General features: G+C 39.6%; 1 protein-coding gene across 11 annotated transcripts in view; it reads left to right on the top strand.

Annotated features, from left to right (window-relative positions):
- Positions 1-21,877, top strand: part of Adam22 (ADAM metallopeptidase domain 22) — an 86,178-nt gene that overhangs the window by 16,234 nt on the left and 48,067 nt on the right. For all 11 annotated transcript variants that reach the window (XM_029477327.1, XM_029477321.1, XM_021163951.2 and 8 more), the window contains 12 exons: positions 2,055-2,129; positions 4,481-4,552; positions 5,285-5,451; positions 6,700-6,784; positions 7,874-7,964; positions 8,528-8,579; positions 13,471-13,570; positions 15,407-15,478; positions 15,687-15,779; positions 17,804-17,884; positions 19,742-19,792; positions 20,004-20,067. In XM_029477327.1, coding sequence (XP_029333187.1) covers positions 2,055-2,129; positions 4,481-4,552; positions 5,285-5,451; positions 6,700-6,784; positions 7,874-7,964; positions 8,528-8,579; positions 13,471-13,570; positions 15,407-15,478; positions 15,687-15,779; positions 17,804-17,884; positions 19,742-19,792; positions 20,004-20,067 — 1,003 coding nt within the window. The remainder of the gene's footprint in view (positions 1-2,054; positions 2,130-4,480; positions 4,553-5,284; positions 5,452-6,699; positions 6,785-7,873; positions 7,965-8,527; positions 8,580-13,470; positions 13,571-15,406; positions 15,479-15,686; positions 15,780-17,803; positions 17,885-19,741; positions 19,793-20,003; positions 20,068-21,877) is intronic.

Below are 21,877 nucleotides of genomic sequence, written 5' to 3'. Positions count from 1 at the left end.
CAGGCATACATGTTTGTGCCTGGTAAAATGAAATGTATTTTCAGACAGACTTTTATGTGAATTATAGTTGTTAATTTTTGTTAAAAACTTAGCATGTACTTGACCATTTTATAAGAATTTTAACTGTTTAATTGGAGAATCTGACAGAATATTAACACATTTGCTCCTCATGATATCCTTCTTAAGAAGGTACTATTGTGATCTGTATGTATTGAGGAGGACAGAATGCATACAGCATAAGAAGGAGCTGGGATTCTGATTTATAAAATCCAGTCTTAGAGATATCTCTCGCTGCATATACTCTCTGAACCACACCCTCAGAAGCCTGTGTGTTCCACAAGCTCTTTAGATACAGACACACGGATGTCATGAGTTAAGTGAAGGTAAAAATAACTTCCATGAAGATTTAATTTACAAAGTTGCTTATTATTATGCATTCTGAGTAGACAGAGTTGGAGAAAGATCCTCCTAGCATGTGCCATGAAGTTCTTATACGCATCACAAAATCTTGTCCTTTGTTAAGAACGGTCTTTAGGGACCCATGTAACTGAATTTGTGTGATACTGTGTGGTTCAAATGAAAGTGCCTGGCAAACACAGAAGTGGATGCTCACAGTCAGCTATTGGATGGAACACAGGGCCCCTAGTGGAGGAGCTAGAGGAAGTACCCTAGGAGCTGAAGGAGTCTGCAACCCTATAGGTAGAACAACAGTATGAACTAACCAGTACCCCCAGAGCTCTTGTCTCTAGCTACATATGTAGCAGAAGATGACCTAGTAGGCCATCATTGGGAAGAGAGGCCCCTTGGTCTTGCAATCTTTATATGCCCCAGTACAAGGGAATGCCAGGGCCAAGAAGTGGGAGTGGGTGGGTAGGGGAAGCAGGGCAGCGGGGGAGGGCATAGGGAACTTTCAGGATAGCATCTGAAATGTAAATAAAGAAAATATCTAATAAAAAAATTAAAAAAATAAAAGAAGGAAAGTCCAAGGCATTGAGAAAAATGTTGGGACTCACTGGAAAGCCTGATAGATTTACTAGTAAGCCCATGGGGAATGAGAAAGATCTTGCCCTACTAGTACTTTTTTTTTATCCTTTAAAGAATGCTGTCATCGAGTGTAATTTAAGGTTCCTGTTTCGTTTTTAAATACAAAAATATAGTCCATCATTCTTTGAAACTGGTGTTGTAAGAGTTTTTCTTTTTTTAAAGACTAGAGAATACATTTAGGAAGAGACAAAAATCTATGAAGCAGTATATTTTTAGTTCGTTAAAAATACACCACTTATTCTTGTATTGATTCTGGTTTGGTTTGATGCTGTGCCCTCATCACAGAAATAGTCTTTAGGCAAGTGAATAAGATTTAGGGGTGGGGGGAGGCTATTGAACCATGACATAAAAGAAAAGTCAGTTTCACAGATCCTGTTAATGACTGTGTGATAGGTGGACAGCAGGGATGGCTGCCCTGATAGCTTTTGCCTGTGATATTGATTACTTGTGGTTTCAAAAGTACAGAGAATTTGTTGAGCAGAGAGATACAGCAGCTAAAGACTACTTGGGAGTGTCAGCAATATGCTGACCACACCTCTGCAGCTTGGGGGAATCGTATGAACCCCCCTAGAGGAGACTCCTCAGGAAAAGTCTCAGCTTCATCACTGTCAGAAACACCGTTGGAATTGAACTAAGAAGGCTCTGCCAGTATCATGTTTCTGTGCCATTGTTAGATTAAAATGCTTCGATGAAGACAAGCGTGAAAGACATAGGCATATGAAGCATACATTCAATTGTGTTTGTGTGAGTGTTCTGGGAAAACCCTGGTTATTTGCTGTACTCCCATGGAAGAAGAAAATCCAGGTGAGAAGACAATGTTATCCTTGTTTTTTCATTCTTCGTGGATTTTTCTTAATCCATATATCTACTCAAAACCTCAGGAAATTAATGCGAAGGGAACTTAATGCTGAAGGAGAGAGGGAACTTTTGCATCGCTGACTTCTCCCATGCTTTTCTCAGTTTGTGCAGTGAAGTTTAAAGACTTGGTCTTTTTGTCCACTGTGTTACAGCTTCTTCGATTTCCTCGGAATGTAGAGGAGGAAACCAAATACATCGAACTGATGATCGTGAATGATCATCTCATGGTATGACCTGCCTCCTCATTTCTTTCTGTCTTCGCCTGCTCCTGGGTGTGGTGTAAAAACTATGTTTAGAAAAAACAGGAAAAGTCATTTGTGTAAATAGATACACATGCTCACAAACATATGCGTGCTCACACATACATACACACACACACACATATATATATATACGTATTCATAAACATACACACATACACACATATACAAACACATACTTACACACAAAGATACATACACATATAAACATACACACAGATACATACACATAAAAACATACACACATACATACTCACATACATATACAGACACTCACACACTTACACAGTTACACAGACACTCACTCACATATATACCCACATACAAATACACAGATTCACACACACACACTTTTGGAAGCTGGAGGAAAGTTTCATTAGAATTTAAGACAAACAGGCTGCAAGTATTGGCAACAGCCCATTTGTGCTAACACATTGTATGTGTGAGGTATACTATATACAGCAAGTTCTTATACAGTGAGGAGGGGAGTTTTGGGAAGAGGAAACAGTCCCAACGAAGTAGATTTTTTGACTAGGAGCAGCTTATAATAGAAAACATGCTTAGGTGGACCTAACTAGCAATTTTTATGAGGGTTCAAAAATACTTTTAAAAGATATTTTTATATGTTAGCCATATATAAAGTGATCTTGTTATGACATGTTTATATGTATCTGTAATGTACTTTGATCATATTCACCTCCTTATGCCTCCCCCGCCCCCATTATCTTCCCTCTTTACTGTGAGAGTCTTAACCACCATACCCAGACACTATTGTGGGTGCCAACAAGAGCTTGCTGACAGGAGCTTGATAGAGACTCCTGAGAAGTTCTGCCAGTGCCCGACGAATACTGAAATGGATGCTCATAGCCATCCATTGGACAGAGCACAGAGTCCCCAATGAAGGAGCTAGAGAAAGGACCCAAAGAGCTGAAGGGGTTTGCAGTCCTGTAGAAGAAACAACAATATGAACTAACCAGTACCCCCAGAGCTCCGTAGGACTAAACCACCAACCAAAGAATACATATGGTGGAACTGTTGGCTCTAGCTGCATATGTAGCAGAGAGTGACCTAGTCGGTCATCAGTGTAAGGAGAGGCCCTTGGTCCTGTGAAGGCTCAATGCCCCAGTGTAGGGAAATGCCAGGACCAGGAATGAGAGTGGGTGGATTGGTGAGCAGGGGGGCGGGGGTAGGGTAGGAGGTTTTCAGAGGGGAAATTAGGAAAGAGTATAACATTTAAAATGTAAATAAAGAAAATATATCAGAGAGGGAGAGCGAGAGCTAGCGAGCAAGACAGAGACAGAGACAGAGACAGAGAGAGAGAGAGAGAGAGAGAGAGAGAGAGAGAGAACATGATAGCACACTTGGCCTCTCAGATTTCCTTTTCCCAAGTGGCAAGGAAAGGGCCTTCCACCTGGGATTTCTCTAATACCTGAACCTTGTGTTTAAGCTTGGATTCTGTGCCCTAAATTAGGTGCTCAGGTTGGTTCTTTCTCTCCTTGTCCTGCTCATCCCCCTTTTTCCTCAGTGTGTGTGTGTGCGTGTGTGTGTGCGTGTGTGTGTATGTATATGCATGTGTGTATGTATGTGTGTGTGTGTTGTTGTTGTTTTATTTGTTTGAAACAGTGTATTTCACCAGGGATGTTTCCAGGAGCACAGATGAGAATTTGTAGGAGTACAAGGGCCTGCCTTATCTACCACTGGTCCTCAGTGCTTGCCATGTGAAGGTGCCACTTTAAAAAGATTGAAATTCAGTTTTATATGATAAACCATGACATAGAATACCACAGAGGCCAAGCAAACCAAATATGTGTCCCACATTTACTCTGAGCCATCTCCTTGTGAGTTGTACCTCAGGGTCTCTTCATCCTCCACAACTGTGTAGAACTTGTAAAGGCTTTCACATGTAGCCATATTTTCATTTATTGTCTCACTTTGCATGTCTTATAGATCATAACAGCTTTCAAAAGGACACCCCTCTTAAATAAACCTATAAAATGGCTGGAGTGGGCAGATTTTTAATATGGGGAATTGTGTGGTAGCGATTGAACCCAGAGCCTCATGTGCACCAAGCATACATAGCATATGCTACATTCCAGCCCCTCGATGTAGAACATTTTGAACTTTATCTCACATATGAGATGATGTCATCTTTATTTGCAGTACATAGCTTTCAGCTTCAGGGCAGAAGAGGAACAAGGCTCTCCCCTGAGGTTTTTGTAAGAAATCCTTAAGAATGTTTCTTGTATTTCCTAATCTTTCTTAAGATGATTATTTCTTGGTGACTTTGAATATCCTTCACTGTTGTTTGTTGCTTTCAGTTTAAAAAGCACCGGCTTTCTGTTGTCTATACTAATACCTATGCGAAGTCTGTGGTGAACATGGCAGATGTGGTGAGTACCAGTCCCATTCAGTATCACCCCTGTTGCTAGTAGGTGGGTAATAAGGTGCTAACATTTGAATTTCTTGAGTTACACTTTAGCCAGGATGACCCCAGAAACCTGGGTGACCTTGCCAGGGACTCTGCTGACTTTCATCTGTCTGGGAAAGTGGTCTGGCCAAAGGTGCTTGCAGTTTTTTCTTGTGTGTTTCATACTGCACAGGACAGAGGTTTAGCAAAGATACAGTGTACATCTGGAAATCAGTACAGAGACAGTGAAAGATCTAAACCTTTTCAGAGATGCCCAGCACTGTGACCAAGCTGCCCCCAAAATAATTCCCCTGTCTGCGTTTTTCTCAACACCACCCAGGTTGCGTTCTAGTCATTTCCTGATAGAATCTTTATTGTTATGTTTTTTGTTAGAGAAACTTAAGGTTCCACAAATTATTTATCTAGGGTGCCAAAAGATGGACTGGGGGAAAGCCTTGAATTGAGCACAAATATTTGTTAAAAGAAAACCACTTTTATGTCTAGAATGTGCTTTGTTCATTGGGTTTTCCTTGGTACATAATTTGATTCACTGTTCTTTAAGGGAAGTACATTCAAATTGCAAAACTAATGATCTCTTTTGAGAGCACTAATGTGTCTTTAGTTAAAACAAAGTTATTTCCATGAAAGGAGCTTTGTAGTCCTTCAAAAACTGATTTTACCATGTGTAGCCGATGCTTTCATCTCGTTAATCTAGATCTATAAAGACCAACTCAAAACTAGGATTGTATTGGTTGCCATGGAAACCTGGGCTGCTGACAACAAGTTTGCCATATCTGAAAACCCACTGATTACCCTACGTGAGTTCATGAAATACAGGAGGGATTTTATCAAGGAGAAGGCTGATGCAGTTCATCTTTTCTCGTATGTAATTTTCTAAATATGTTTACTCCTTCTGACCCCATATTAAGTGCTTACGCCTGAATAAAATGTATCTTTCTACCACAATGCAACTGTGATGTAATGTAGCCGTGTATTTGGAAGATATTTTGAAATGTATATTGTTTGAAAATTTCATAATATGTAAGTAATTTGAGTTTCGATTGCATGATCTATTTCATTAGTTTCCCAGTGCTTAATCAGCGCATTTACAGAGTAAATGTACGGTCACATGCAGACCAAGGTTTACAATCATTACATTTGTTAAGATTGGAATATTTTAAATGTCACTCTTCTCTCTGGTGTGGGTTCTGAGGTAAGAGCTATGTCTCTGGAATTTATTGTCTACTTTTTCTCACTCTTGTGTTCTTTCTTTTAGTATTTAACATATTGACATAACAGCAAAACATATTCTGTAAGATTTTAAGACCTTATCTAAAATCAAAATTATTGAGGACAATTATGATTAGATGTGAAAGATTCACTTTGGTTGTTATCTTTAATTGTTATCTCATTTGAAATTTAGAGGTAAGTTGCCAGAATTTGATAAGGAAATTGCCTTTGTGCTTTACCCAGATTCAAGACTTGCATTTTCCTCATTTCCTTTTGAAGTATAGATTGAAGACAGATGGTACTACCAAATACTTGAAGCATTCAGTGTAGTCTCTTAAAAATAAAGACAGCACATGACCATTCTTACATAATCCAGTCTGGGTTCAGATTTTATTAGTTGTTTCAATGCCCTTTTATAGCTACATTTGTGGCTTTGAGCATCTAGTACAGTGCTGCGCAGTGTATTTAATTATCTTCTCCTTTAAGCTGAAAAGTTTTTTCTCAGCCTTTATTCATGTTGAATTTGATCCTTTTGAAGAGTATATACTTTTATTGATGGCTGTTCATTGTAGGAATGTCTGATATTTTATCATTAATTATATTTAAGGTATTTATTTTGGGCTAAAACTCTACAAAAGTGAGTTTTGTATTTTCAGAGTATCATTATCAGCAATTGATTTTAAAAGGTATATTTCTATATATATATATTGATCACATGGGGGAAGCAACCCTTAGAAACCTTTTTTTTTTTAAATCATGTGTGTAAAAAATTTTTACATTCCTTCCTTACCTGGGGAATATATTGTATGCATTGAGAAAACAAATTAGAAAATAAACTCTGAGAGTGGCTTGAATGTCTGAACTGTGAGCAGTAAGCCTTTTCATTTCCTTTTCTGAAAGGGGCAGTCAATTTGAGAGTAGCCGGAGCGGGGCAGCTTATATTGGTGGGATTTGCTCGCTGCTGAGAGGAGGAGGCGTGAATGAAGTAGGTGTGAACACCTGTGCAATACAAAGTGGTATGATGGCTGAACATGCTCTCCCAGTATTTCAGAAACCATTGCTTAGTAGCCATAGTCTCCAGATGCTCGACTGCTTCATTAGTCATCAGTATGGCTCCTTTCTGTGTCCAGATCTCAAAATATGACTCGATGATTATACTCATGTTCTCTATAGAATAATTTCCTGATTAAGCAGTTCACAGAGAGAGAATCTATATATTAACCTTCATTGAAAATAAGAATAAAGCCCAAGGGTTTGCATTGCTGAATGAGGATTTTCCAGATTTGAATAATCTCTGAAGCATTGGGGCCACCTAGCAACCCAATTGGATATTTTCTCCTTTTGTCAGTATTTGGCAAATTTGGGGAAAGTTAAAAGGCAGAGAAGAGCTTCCATGGAGAAGGGCTTACTCCTAACACACTAAACTTAGCAGAAACACTGTGAAGGAAAGTGCTCCAATCTCAGGAAGGCCACAAACTGGAAAATTAAAGATCGGATTGGCTACAGAGCATCTTGATTTTCTGACTCTCATTATGTTTGTTTGCTAAAGTTGCTTTCTGTCCCACATGGGATGAAAATGAGTTCCAGACACATATAGCTTTATTATGTATTATTCAAAAGTCTGGCTTAATGCTATGCAGTTATTGAGTTTTTTCGGGAATGTTATCAAGTGAAATTTGGAATCAGAATTACATTTAAGTTTCCAGGCTATGAGATGACTGCTTCTCGGAGTCATTCTCCTCCTCCTAGGACTTAATCACATTTGAATGTGTTTGCTACACTACTTCATCCCCAATGCATTGCCAGTACAGGAGGCTTAGATTCTGCTAAAGAAAATGTCGAGGGTACTGTAGTGCATGCCTGCAATCCTACTGCCAAGGATCCTGAAGCTCGCACCAGGAGTTAGAGGCCAGCCTAAGCAACACAGAAGCCCTGTCTCAAAAACATACCGCACATGCAAAAAGAAAGAAAATGCTTAGGAATGACTTGTCTTCAATTGTTTGTACCGTTTTCTCTAGCCTATCTTAAACGAGAAACAGTGTTCATTTACATCATCTTTTCGTTTTGTTTTCAGTTTGGAAAAACGGATTTAATGGCAGTTACCCTCGCTCAGTCATTAGCCCACAATGTCGGTATAATCTCCGACAAAAGAAAACTAGCAAGTGGTAAGTTTTAGTCATGTGAGATTTAGTTGTATTTTTTAAGACAGACAGCTTGTTAAATAGATCATAAAAAAGATATTGTCTTCAGGATTAAACATATGTTAAGTAAAAATTAGGACTTTCAAGCCAGGCAGCCTGATTGCGAGGACTTTTGTCTAAGCAATCAGTCCTCTCTTCTGCTTCTCCCAGAGCCCCACACAGAGAGTTTTAACAGTGAGAAGGTACTGCAGAATTTCCCCTAAAAACTCCTGAACCTGGGGATCCTATAGGGGTGCCATTAATATCTCAGGATTTCACTGGTATTTGTTTGTCTTCCAAGTAGCTACTTTAAGTGGTTGATAAACATAACCACATTTGTGAAGCATGGGCCAATGTATATGGATGGCCCCCATGGGGTACAAAGGCGGTTTGTTTTTATACATTGTAGCCAAAGCACCTATTGTGTAAGTACAATTAGAAAGTAGGTTTCGAAAACCATTTTGGACACAAAGTTAAGATAACCTGACAGCCACTTGAGTGCAGCTGCATTGAGTTTGTAACAGGTGTGTGACTTCCTTGTCTCCTAGGTGAGTGTAAATGCGAGGACACCTGGTCTGGGTGCATAATGGGAGACACAGGGTGAGTCTTTTCCCCTTACTGTGAATGACGCATGGAAAAAATCAGAAAGAGCTATTCCTCATGGCCCTCCATATAAAATATTTTTTTGCAAAATATCCTCTTATAAAAAAAAAAAAAAAGCTCCAGGACAGCCAGAGCTATAAAGAGAAACCCTGTCTCGAAAAACCAAAAAAAAAAAAAAAAAAAAAGCAACAACAAAAACAAGCAAGCACTCCACTTCAAGTTAATGAGAAGCCACTAGGAATTTTTTTTAGTCTTAGTTCTAGGGTAGAATTCTAATGAGGTAAAGCCACTCTCTTCTTCTGTTAGGTTTGCTCTCTAACTGCCCCCGCACCCCCCCCACTCTTTTTAAATCTCTTTTATTTCAGCTGTTAAATTGATGCTCAAAATGAAACAAAAACTGTGGCCTGTTTGTAGTCAGGTCCACGTTGATGGTTGTGTGATAGCCTTCCTAGCTCAGGGTCATTGAACAAAGGTTAGGAAGCACAATGTAGACTTCTCTGAAAGATTTTCATTTTTATGTGATCCTATCTTCTTCACACACTGTCAAGACTTGAATTCTTGTCTTTCATTTTGTCTGAATAAATTCTTAGAAGCATTCCTTTTGTCCCAGACCACTCAGGTTCACTTTCTTGTGCTGTTGTTATTTTGATGGCATTCGCTCAGGCATCTTCCAGGCTCCTGACTCCTGCTTCCAGCAGCCTTAAAGGCTGTAGAGGAGAAAACTGCACACACTTGCACCACAGTTTTCAAAAGTGAGAGACACACGGACTGTGCTCTCCTTCACTGCCCTTCATTCTCAGCAAGGCAGCCAGCATTTTGATTTTGGTCCTTATTCATAGCTTATTTGTATAGTTTCAGTCTTCGCATATGTATATATGTAAAACAGCATTGCTTCTCACGCTTATGATTCATAGATGTTTCATAATGCGTATTTTTATGTCTCTTGCTTTCTTGGATAACATTATATTTGTTAAGATTAATCCATGATTTTAATATGTACTGTTGTTTACTAAATACCAGTGTCCTACCTACAACGTTTGTCAGTAACAACAGTCTGAAGAATAAAATTCTGTCAGGTGGGGTACCTACACCTGGAACCCCAGAACCTGGAAGGTAGAGACCTTCCAGGAGGATTAGGAGTTAAGGGTTATCTTCTACCATATTGTAAGTTGGAAGCAGCCAAAGATACATGAAGCTGTCTCAAAAAACAAGCAAGTAAAAAAGAATAAGGTTCAAATCTCTTACTTTAGTGTTTATATGATTTATATATCCATATCTTTATTCTCATTTCCCATCTCATTTCCCATGATTGTTCTATTTTCTTATAATTTTTGGTGGGTTTCCAGAATTTTTTGATTTGCTGCATGGGGATTTTTTGTTTCTTCAAATTTGTTTAATATGATTATATTTGAGCTTCCAACTTCTTTTGAATTCCTGAATAAATTATTTTTCTCTGGAATGTCCTCCTTCTCTGATCTCATTTCTGACCATCTCTAAGGTTTGTCATTATTTTTAACCCATGCATAATAATTTCCATATGTGATGTATATATGCATAAGAATGTGCAGGTGTTCATGCACATGTATGCACGAGAACATGGGGCCAGAGTTCCCCATTGGGTTCTTCCATTATTGCACGTTGCCTTTTTTTTGAGACAGGATCTCTCATTGAACCTGGAGCTCAATTAGGTAGGCTGGCTAGGTTGTTCGCCTGCTGGAGCTACACAGGGATGCCGCTGGGCTCAGCATTTACATGAATGCTAGAGATCCAGTCTTAAGTCTTGGTGCCTGTGTAGCAGCCTGTGTAGCACTTTAGCATCTGAACCTCCTCCCACAGTGCTCCCTGCATTTTAAAGCAACTATGGTAGCACATACCTTCAACCACAGGATGTGGAAGACAGAGACAGCTAGATTTTTATAAGTTTGAGGCTAGTCTGGTCTACATGGTGGGTTTCTGGCCAGCCAGAACTAAACAGTGAAACCCTGTCTCAAAATTTTTAATAAATATGATTATTTTTGATTAGTGATATTAAATTTGTATAGACAATCTCTATAGTGAGAATTACAATTACAGAGTAACCAAATATTCACCTTAATATATTAAGATATGTGTTGCTTTTCCCCTTGGCATTCTTCCTACCTTAAATAGATACACTCACGAGAATATCCCTTTGTATAAGTGCTATCTGCAATGGCTCTGTAATCTGATCTCTGTTCAGCATCATCTGTGAATCCCATGGGAATGTGCTCTCCGGTTTGCTTCCTGACTTTCAGTGGCACTGCTAATGTTGGCAACATGGTTGAAATCAATGCCACCAGTTTACCCAAGGATGTATTATTGAATATAATTCATACATTACCCTGAAGAATAGGGGGCAAATCTCTGTGACCTGTAAGCTTCAACTGTGCACATTAAACATAAAATAGATTCCCTGTTAAAAATATGGAAGATTTGGTTTGCATGACTGCTGAGGGCCCAGGCTTCCTGTTGTAAATAAAGTGTGCAGGATGCTGGGATAGGCTGTTACCCTAGTGAGTACCTTTGCAGAACTAAAGTCAAATAGATTGCTTCTCCTCATTGGACAGGGTCTCTTGTGCCACATGCTGGCCTTGAATTCATCATCCTCCTGCCTCTATTCCTGGAGGTCTTGGATTTGAGGCATGTACTGCCCTGGCTAACTTCAAATAATACTTTGACAGCTAATGCTTCTGTACTGAAAATTAGTGACATTTTACTTTGGGAGTTTGGAACTGTTTCAGTTGAGCAGCAGAAAAAATAGGGAACTTGGAGAGTCCTACTTATAATGGACGATCTGGTAGAGACACGCAGGAGGACTGGAAGGGAATGTGGTGAGAGGACCAGCTGGGAGCCAGCGAAAGGGAAAAGGAAGGAGCTGAAGAAAGAGACTTTTCATGGTACAAACACTTTGTCGATTTGGGAAAGCCTTGTAAGGGAATTAAAGTAGTTTAGATAAGTTACACCCAATAAAATGGTGTGTGGAGTATTTTAGAAAAAAATTAAAATTAGTTTTAGCATATAATAATAAATTCTAATAATTTACTTATGAATATTAACTATGCTATGGACAAATAAGTCCTTGTAGGTTGGGGAGAGAGACATGATAGCATGTGTTCCCCGTAAGGAAGAGCATAGTGATACCTGTCATCCTGTCACTGACAAAGTAGAGATGAGATGTCACTTTAAGTGTGGACTATGTACTCACACACTTCTCAAAACACAAAATAATAAATAAAATAAATAAATAAAAGCTACTCAATATTATCTTAGTTGGTTTTCCTTCTAAATAAAAATTCAATATAAAGCAGTTTTTTAAAATGTAAAAATAAAATTGTCTTTCTCCAGTGGTAGTCATAGTTTGTAAAAAAAAAAAAAGTTGCTACATTATCATTAAATTATTAATTTCCTTTTTTATTGCTGTTTTATGAGTTTTGGCTCCTGCCACACACACACACACACACACACACACACACACACACACATATTCATTTTTCAGTTATCACTGAATAGCCATCATTTCCTAACCAATTTTCAAAATTGAGATTATCAGCTTCATGCTCTCCTATTTACCTAGTGGTTAGTTTACCTAACCACTTTTTTTTCCTTTTCTTCTTAGATATTTTTTTTATTTATATTTCAAATGCTATTCCCCCAAAGCCTCCTATACCCTCCCTTCGCCCTGCTCCCTAGCCCACCCACTCCCACTTCCTGGCCCTGGCATTCCCCTGTATTAGGGCATAAGATCTTCGCAAGGGGCCTCTCTTCCCAATGATGGCTGACTAGGTCATCTTCTGCTACATATGCAGCTAGAGACATGAGCTCTGGGGGTACTGGTTAGTTCATATTGTTGTTCTACCTATGGGGTTGCAGACCCCTTCAGCTCCTTGGGTACTTTCTTTAGCTCCTTCATTGAGGGCCCTGTGTTCCATCCAATAGATGACTGTGAGCATCCACTTCTGTGTTTGCCAGGCACTGGCATAGCCTCATAAGACCTAACCATTCTGTTGATAATATTCAAGGTATTTTCACATTCTTTTTATTTACATTATGTCACTATAAATGCTTGTGCATATATCTTTGTGCTTATAGCTATTTTTGTAAGGAAAAAAATCCTAAAATTACCAACAACGAATGACTAATGACTGGTCTAAAGGTGTGTGTATTTTGAGGATTCTTAATGTATATTGACATTTTTTCTCTTTCTTTTTCCATCTGGACCATTTATTACCTTTTGTCTGTTATGTAATTTCAAAACAACTTCAAACTTTAACAAAAGTCACAATATCAGTAGGAAAGATGCCGTTGGTTCCCTGAATCATATGCTGCCAGTTTGGTGCTCCACCACCCTCAAACTGTTTGGGTACATTTCCTGCAGCAGGTACCTCCTTCCATCCAGCCATGGTGGAGTGGGGAGAACCGCCCTTCTCCACATCCAGGATGGATCCCTATACCAGAGAAGTCATTTACAGCCGAAGCTGCGAAACGCAGTGTCGCCTTTGGCTTTATTTCTTCACCTATTTTCAGTCTGGAATGTTCCCTTAGACTTTCTTTGACTTTCATGGCCTGAAACATATTATAAATTATAGGCCATATGTTATAAGTTATGAATCTTGTAGAATTCTCTGATGTTTGAGTTGTAGCTAGCTGCATAGTATTCATTCATTAGGAAAGAGAAGTCTCTTGTCTCTGGTTTAAATTGTAGGTCCTATGCAAATAAATGAGCAAAGAACAGCTAGTACATGTTGCTAAATGAAGAGTTTAGACACAATGGTTGATGAATGTATAATCTTAACACTGAACATGTAAGACTTGTAAATGACCAAGGGAGGCTCACACTGTAGCGAGGCACTCACTGTCTGCTCTCCTGCAGCTACTATCTCCCGAAAAAGTTCACTCAATGCAACGTCGAGGAATATCATGACTTCCTGAATAGTGGTGGAGGTGCCTGCCTGTTCAACAAGCCTTCCAAGGTAATACAGTGATCAAGACTAATTACCTATGAAGCATTGCACACGGTCGTAAACACCAGTTTATGTCTGCTGGATCTGCATCAGGGAACTTTTAATTTGAGCACCGGATTGGTTACATGTTTGTATTTCAAGGCCAGCTTTAGTCTATGACCGTTGGGGTTATTCTGATGGTATACCAGCTGACAGAAGTTACTGGGGATTTTGTTTTGTTTTCTTTTGTCCTTTCTAGCTATGAAAGTGTGGGTATATATTTTCATTCTGTAACATGAAAACTTTGGTTAACTTCTAAATTAATATTATACAGCTAGGTAATAGTAATAATTATTGTGTACTAAATTTACATGTCATCATAGGATAAATTATATTTAAAAGACAAAAAAATGATGACAGTTAAAAAATAAAATAGGTTTAGAAATCTCCTTGTGAATAAGTCAAAACTGGCTTTAATTCCAAGAGCGAATTGTTACCACTGTTCTCTGGGAAGCTGTGTTCACAGTTGTAGCCCCATTTTATATTGAACAGGTTTGTAGGCATAGTAATTTTGTGACCACTTTCTAACTTAAAAGTAACTTTGTTCATAAACCACATTTAGACGCTGGGAACCTCATGTCTGTAATTTCAGCGCTCAGGAAGCTAAGAAACCAGGCTCACCATGTGTTCAAATCCAGCTTGAGCTACGAGCCAGAGCCATGTGGGCTCTAGTAAGACCTTGTCTTAAAAGAAAAAGAAAAAAGAGAGATACCATCTGAAAATGACACACTGAAACCCACTTCTGTGTATGCTAGCCAAAGCTAATTAAAACAAAACAAAATAACAAAACAAAAGCCTGACGGGCTGGAAAGATGGCTCTGCAGTTAAGAGCACGTGCTGCTCTGTACACACAGGCATCACACACACACACACACACACACACACACACACACACAGAGGCATGTACATGCACACGCACACGCGCGCACACGCACACACAGTGGGAAAGGATTAAAATTAAATCCTAAAAGGGGAAATGAGAATACCCCTTGTTAGTATAAATATAAAAATATTTTTAAAGGTTGTTTTTTTTTTTAATTTTATGAGTTTTGTCAGCATGTGTGTACATGAACTACATGCATTCTTTGTGTCTAAGGACTCCAGAAGAGTTCCAGGTTGTCAGAACTACAGTTACCAACAATTGTGAGCTGTCATTTGGGTGTTGGTAGTGGGACCAGGTCCTCTACAAGAGCAGCAGTTGCTGTTAACCACTGAAAAAAATTAATAATGGGATTTTAGCGGGTGAAAATTTTCGAGGTTTGATCCTCATAGTAATTTAATTAATCAGCTGATCAATTAGATGGACAGCTTCTATCACTGATGGTGTTTAAAATAGTAAAGTCTCTGCTGTGAAGCTGATTTCAACATTTTGTGTTTTCTTTCATTGCATTTATAATGCTTGGCTGTTGACTCCAGGGCCCCACACAGCAAGCATGTGCCGTACTGTTGCGGACCTCCTGATCCAGTGCTAAGAGTGTCGGCTAGGATTCCTGACTCCAGACTTCCTGCTTTCTTACTTTAAATGGACTTTAAATGTCAAACTGGCTTTTGTCAATGGCTAGATCATCTTTTATTTTGTTGACATTTACCATATCCTACTTGGTATACATATTGTGTAGTGTAAATACACAGTACTAAATCTTCTAAAGTTCCAAGTTCTAAAGCTGTACTTTTTTCTCTAAGGTAAATAAAAATATAGCGAGAGTAGCCAGTGTATACACCAGATGTGTTACTGGACCATTAGCCCTGTGAGTTTTTGATATTGATGATTCTGTACTTCAGACCTGTTTGGCTTCCTTCCCACAGCTTCTTGATCCTCCTGAGTGTGGAAACGGCTTCATTGAAACCGGAGAGGAGTGTGATTGTGGCACCCCTGCAGTAAGTCCCTGTCATTTTGAGGTTCCTTTTTAGGTCGCTAGCTCCATGCTCTCGAGATAGTATGGAGCATTACATCTTAGAAATTTTAAGGATTTGTGGATGCATGATTGTTATCGTTGAGTTCAAACATTCACTTGAAAAAGGATCTTGGTACTTTTGGGAAAATGACAACATTTTCTAGTGTTTAACACCTGCTTATATTCCTTAGGAATGTGCCCTTGAAGGAGCAGAGTGTTGTAAGAAATGCACCTTGACCCAGGATTCTCAATGCAGTGATGGCCTCTGTTGTAAAAAGTGCAAGGTAAATAATTTGCCAATTAGCAGCCAATGGTTGAAAGGGAGGCACACTCTTAAACTGGTAAGGCTATGCACAGATAACCCAATAGCCCTAACATATAGCAAATGGTTGAATTTCCAGCGGCTACAAGGTCCTCCTGAAGTCTTCTGAAGTGCGTCTTTGATTAGTATTTCCACTTAATAGTAATTTACCCAATGTCTTAAAACCAGGACATGAGAGAGCCACGGCCTAAACTCTCTTACTTCTCAGAGACTAGTTTCCCATCCTGATTCTCTGGGGTGCAGGCACCTTAAAGAGAACCAGGTGTTAACAAGCCTTCGAGTAGAAGATGCTCAATTTAGTCATCTTTCTTGCTGACCAGCTTGATTCAGCCTTCAGCAATAGCCACGTAGGGAACAAGAGGGATGTTTTAGATAAGATAACTCTATAGTGACAAACAGATGAGAGTGTATCTTTATTTCCTATCCCATTTCATCTTTTGACTTACCTCCAAATACTTAAACTTGTCCATCAAGATTCAAAGTTACTGAGGGCTTACCTTTCCTCATTCATTACCTGATAATAACAATGTTCTGTGATTTGTGAGCTTTAGGAACGATCTGTCTCTAGTTTATGTTTTCATGGAGCAGAGCCACACACTTGAACAGTAACTAGCATAGATTCTCAGTTCATGTTTGTTGAGTGGACAAATGAACATGCATGGCACTCTCAAAGACTGTTGCTGATTGGATAGCTTTAATGAGTTAAAGGAAGATGGCATAGAAAACTGTCATGGGAGCTCTCCTCTTCGGGATGAACACTTTTGACTCATGTCATCTTAAATCTGGATCTCATGGCTGGTACCGACGTTCTGGTCTGGATAAGAATAAGACAAGCTGTCTGTAGTCAGGTTGTGCCTTGTTCTCTATAGGATGTTAGCAACATCCTTGGGGTTTACCCATTCATTAGCTTTTAGAAGAACTGCCCCTGTCATGACAACCAAAATGTCCCCTTTGGGGCACAGCCACCCCTGCTTGATACCTTTGTTTTAGATAAGACTCACCAGTGCACTTTTGGAATAGGCTCCATCATCCTGATTTTAACAGTTGACCTGCTCTGATCTAAGGTTGCTAAGGAATCTGCAGAGACTGGCTTAGGGAGAGGCATAGTTGTGCTCTGCTAGCAGTGGTCCCTGTTGTTTCCAACCCATTGCTCTGTCTCAGGCAATCTCTGAAGAGGTCTCTGAAAGCACTCTCAGCTGCCATTCGTTCTTTCATTTTGGCTCAGGTACCTAGAGAGCTCTGAGAAGGGAGTCGGGGAGCAGGATGCTGTGTGTGTTTCTACGAGTGGGGGGATAAACCCAGTCCCCAATGCCATCATTTTGGAGAGGAAAGAGGAGAGGGGTGAAACGGGAAGCAGCATCTGGTAACTTGAGCTGTCCCTGTCCTGCTTTGTTATAATGAGTTAAATGACTGTGTGTAAATCCAGTGTGGCTCAAGGTTGAAGTATTTGAAACAAAGAAGCACGAGGCAAGCAACTCCACAAGACCCGGCCAGAGGCATGGATGATAGAAAAGTAGAAAAGAGTAGAAGACTAAGATTTAAATATATGTAGAGACGAGGCAGGGGATTGGGAAGGAAAGCTTAGCAGAAAACAGCTTTACTGTGATGTGGTCATAGCTTCACTTTTCAGTTCTTCGCAGGTGAGGCAAGCAGAGGGAACAAAAGCTTTTAGATAAAGGGGTAAGCAAGAAGGGCCAAGCCCAAATCCAAAGGCCGCTTGGCAGGAATTCCTCGAGCTTGAGCTAACTCACCCTTGACCCTCCACCCTGTTCTTGCAGGATACTGTGACACTTATGTGTGGTGACTGCGGAAGTTACGTTGCCTATAAGAATTGCAGTTATTAAAACAGCAGCTGCTTCGGTAACTGTTTTGTAAAGGCTGTCATCTTAAACAGTTTAAGTGTGCATTTTTCTTTTAATGTGGGACTACGAGAGGATTTTTTGTACTGTTTTCACAGTTTCGTACATAGCATGTCGTTCTTTTCAGTTTCAGCCTCTGGGGACCGTGTGCCGAGAGGCAGTGAACGACTGTGACATTCGTGAAATATGTTCAGGAAATTCGAGCCAGGTAACTTATAATACTTACTCTACACATGATAATTAAAGGAAACGGGACATCTTTGGTGTGTTGCAAGAGAAATACAAACGGGCAAGATGTCACTTGTCTCTGTCACACCACACTTCCCTCTGCCCAACGCCTAATCTCTGTGTGTGGGGGTACGAGATTGGGGATGGAACCAAGGTCTTGTGCATGCCAGCAAACCTTTCTACCATGTTCTGTCACTGAGGCACGCGTCCAGCTCTTGCATCGCATCATTGTTGGCCAGTATCTTTTTCTATTGTCATCTTTGCAAAGTCTCACATGATGTCACCAAGAAGCAGAGACAACATAACCACACACTTGGCTGTGTTTCAGCCGAACAAATAAAGACAGCTGGGAAGAAGGGACAGGAGGGTCACTCATCACAGCGGGCATCTTCTCCTTCCCCAGTGACCTGATAACACAAGGCTAGTAGAGAAGTTTACGTTTTGATTTGGGAGCTGGTTTTGTTTGAACAAAACCATAGAAACTGAAATTGATGTATGCTGCCATTCGAGGACTGCCAACTTCTTTGCTTCCAGAGAAGGAGGATTAAGAAGTGATATGTCTATAATGGTAAAAATGATTGCTTTAAGGAAACAAGGAGATCTTTATGTAAGAGTATTCCCCCTTTTTACCATGTAATTAGCAGAATTTTCTAAGCTCTCGTGGCATTAATAATGACAATAATTACCACTAAGGCTCCTAGGCATAAGGATACTACATCAATGTGATTATAAATAAGCAGGAATTGTGAAATAATCTCAAGTCCAAACAGAGGTGCTGTGTTGAGTTAGGTTAAACAGTACACCTTGATAGAGATTAGTATAGGGCATTGTTCTGTAACCTCCATTTACTATGTTACATCCATTATAAATGGAATCTATGAAATCATACATCAATGATAGAAGAAAGTTTCCGTGATAAAAGTAACCAGAATGGAAACTATCTCATTACCTTTTACTTGTATTTTAAACATCAAGATTTTAGAAAAGGCTAGATGAATGTTTTAGAGAAGAAAAATAGCTGCATTGGATGGTTTCTTGTGGCGTCTTTTTCCTGTCCTTTTATACTGACCATCTTCCCCAAGTGACTATAATCTGTGTTTTTCTCTCACCAGAGTAATAAACTGTATGAGGCCGGCTGTGTGCTCAGCAGAGTACTTCCTAATTTTTAAGTTACTTGAAGGAAAGATGATGTGATTAAATGTAACATTCTTTCCCAAAATTAATATCCGCAGAGACTCGAGTCTTCCCTCCCCCCACAGAACCCTCCCCATTTATTTATTTCTTTTAAAAAAATATTTTTGTTTTTATTTGAAAAGTTTGCTTACAAAATAACAAGATTGATAGCAGATTTTCCGATGATTTCATTTTAAGTTGGTCTCATCTCTATCTTCCTGCCCTTGCTTTCTCTGTTGTATTCTGTACTCCCAGGGCTTTCTTTAAGTGAAAGGCTATACTGCTCCCTGTGGCACAAGGCAGGAGAGTGGACTTATGGCTTCTCCAATGGGGACCTGTTCCTGGCTTTTGTCTTAAGCCCCATTTCCTGCTCTAGGGACTCATGTATCTGAATGAAACATGTGCTAATGCACAAGTTATCTACCAAGCCATTCTAGTAAGTTCTTTGCTCTGTAGCTGTGCCTCTGGTAGATGTCATATTTTTCAAAGGATGCTCATTAAGCATATTTCTTCTTACCTCCTTTTCATCCTCTCCTTTTATGTATAGTTTAAGGGAATCGGTGTATTATCAACCATGATTATATATAATGAGAACATTAACAGGATTGGGTTAGCCTGATGTTTGGTCTGAGTTTGGGTGATAGTTTGCTCTTTTTCTTCCTAGTGTGCCCCCAATGTGCATAAAATGGATGGATATTCATGTGATGGTACTCAGGTAAGCCACTCATTTTTACCTGAAATTTCCATGGGTGCCAGCATGAAAAAAAAATATGAAAATTGTATCTCAGTAAGATCAGTTTGAAAGGGTCACAATCAATTCAGATGACAACACTCATGTGCCATGTTCCCCAACTGTATGCCCTTTTCCCATTGTGTAGCGTAGCAGATGTTGTTACCACTGACGGCCGTTCATTTTCTCATTTTAGGGAATTTGCTTTGGAGGAAGATGTAAAACCAGAGATAGACAATGCAAATACATCTGGGGGCAAAGTAAGTAGTCACGTGGCTTGATTGTTTTCCACACGGCATTGGCACACTCTTTGAAGGACACATGGGTGTCCTTAGAAGTAAATTGTTGACCATTTCATAACTGGGAGCTTCTCAAACCCACTGCAAGACTGGGTAGGAACACTTTTTTAGAAATTAGAGAAAGGCATCCTCTTTGAGAAGCCAGGGCCCCATAGTTTCTGGCTAGTTGGCAGTGCCTGTGATGAGACAGTGGATGCCTTTGCTGCCAGGCAGGCAAACCCACCTGGTGAACAGCTTGGAGAATAGAGCAGTCTTGATTGCAGCTCCTCAGCTGAGTGCCCTCAGCAGAAGATCCCATATGGCCTTGTATAGCCATATGGGATGGACATGGTCTCTAGGTAGGATATCCTTGCCTTCGACCTAAGCATGTTAAATAGTTGCTTTTTCCCTGTCTACTATCTTCTTTAACTGCCAACTGGCCTTCTTAGTTATAGGTGACCTTTTACTGAAGTACCTCACCTGTAAAGAACAGAAATGTTAAAGTTATTCTTTTTAAAATCTGTCAGGGTTTTAAGGGAGAATATTTACCATTTTTATCTAAATATTAGTACTTATATTTACAGAATCTAAATTTGTATTTAAAGTTTGTATTAAATATTTTTCACAGAATTAATAGCCAAAAGTTTTAGAACATGTTTTTGGTCTAAACCCTTGAAAAAGTTTTTTTTGTTTTGTTTTTTCTTTTCTTGTTTTTGTTTTTATTTTTGTTTTTTTCAGGTAGTGTTACTATGTAGTCCAGCCACATACCTTGGCCAGTCAGACCTTGAATTTGTAAGCTTGCCTCAGCTGCCCAAGTGCTGTGATTACAGGACACATCCCTGCACTATTGAAAAATTCTTTTGAAAGATAATTTGTCTAGCAAGATTTTGCTAAAAGGACCCAGATATGGCTGTCTCTTGTGAGACTATGCCAGGGCCTGGCAAACACAGAAGTGGATGCTCACAGTCAGCTATTGGATGGATCACAGGGCCCCCAATGGGGGAGATAGGAAAAGTACTCAAGGAGCTGAAGGGATCTGCAATCCTATAGGTGGAACAACAATATGAACTAATCAATACCCTCCCTGGAGCTCGTGTCTCTAGCTGCATATGTATCAGAAGATGGCCTTGTAGGCCATCAATAGCAAGAGAGGCCCATTGGTCGTGCAAACTTTATATGCCTCAGTACAGGGGAACACCAGGGCCAAGAAGTGGGAGTGGGTGGGTAAGGGAGTGGGTGGGGGAGCGGGTGGGGGACTTTTGGGATAGCATTGGAAATGTAATTGAAATAAATACCCAATAAAAAATTATGGAAACCAAAAGATAATTTGTACTAGCAAAAGCTATAAAATGAATCACAGTCTTAGCTATCATAGTCAGTAGCTGCAGTCCTTTTAGGAAAGGACCTTGGTCTCTGAATGTCTTGAGAAGCATTGAGATAAGGAGAAAATTTAGTCAGGCAGGTTTGTACTCTAAATAAAGGGATGCTATTTTTGTTTCTGCTGTTTGAACAAAACAGGTGAGAAACTAGCAATATAATCAGCTGTTGTGTAATATGTACAGCTCGAGTATCTCTTATTTGAAATGCCTGGTATCAGAATTATGAAGATTGTGGAATTTTATATCACGGAATACTTGTTTATAGGTAATGAGATGCAATCCAGTATGCAGTTCATTTGTGACACACACACACACACACACACACACACACACACGCATATATCATGAGGTTAATTTTATATAATATTTTTAATATTCTTAATGCGATCTTGGATACGGGACTTCACCAAAAG

This window comes from Mus caroli, chromosome 5 (assembly GCF_900094665.2).
Source record: "Mus caroli chromosome 5, CAROLI_EIJ_v1.1, whole genome shotgun sequence".
In the NCBI taxonomy this organism is placed as follows: Eukaryota; Metazoa; Chordata; class Mammalia; order Rodentia; family Muridae; genus Mus; species Mus caroli.
This window is presented reverse-complemented; position numbering and strand designations above follow the sequence as displayed.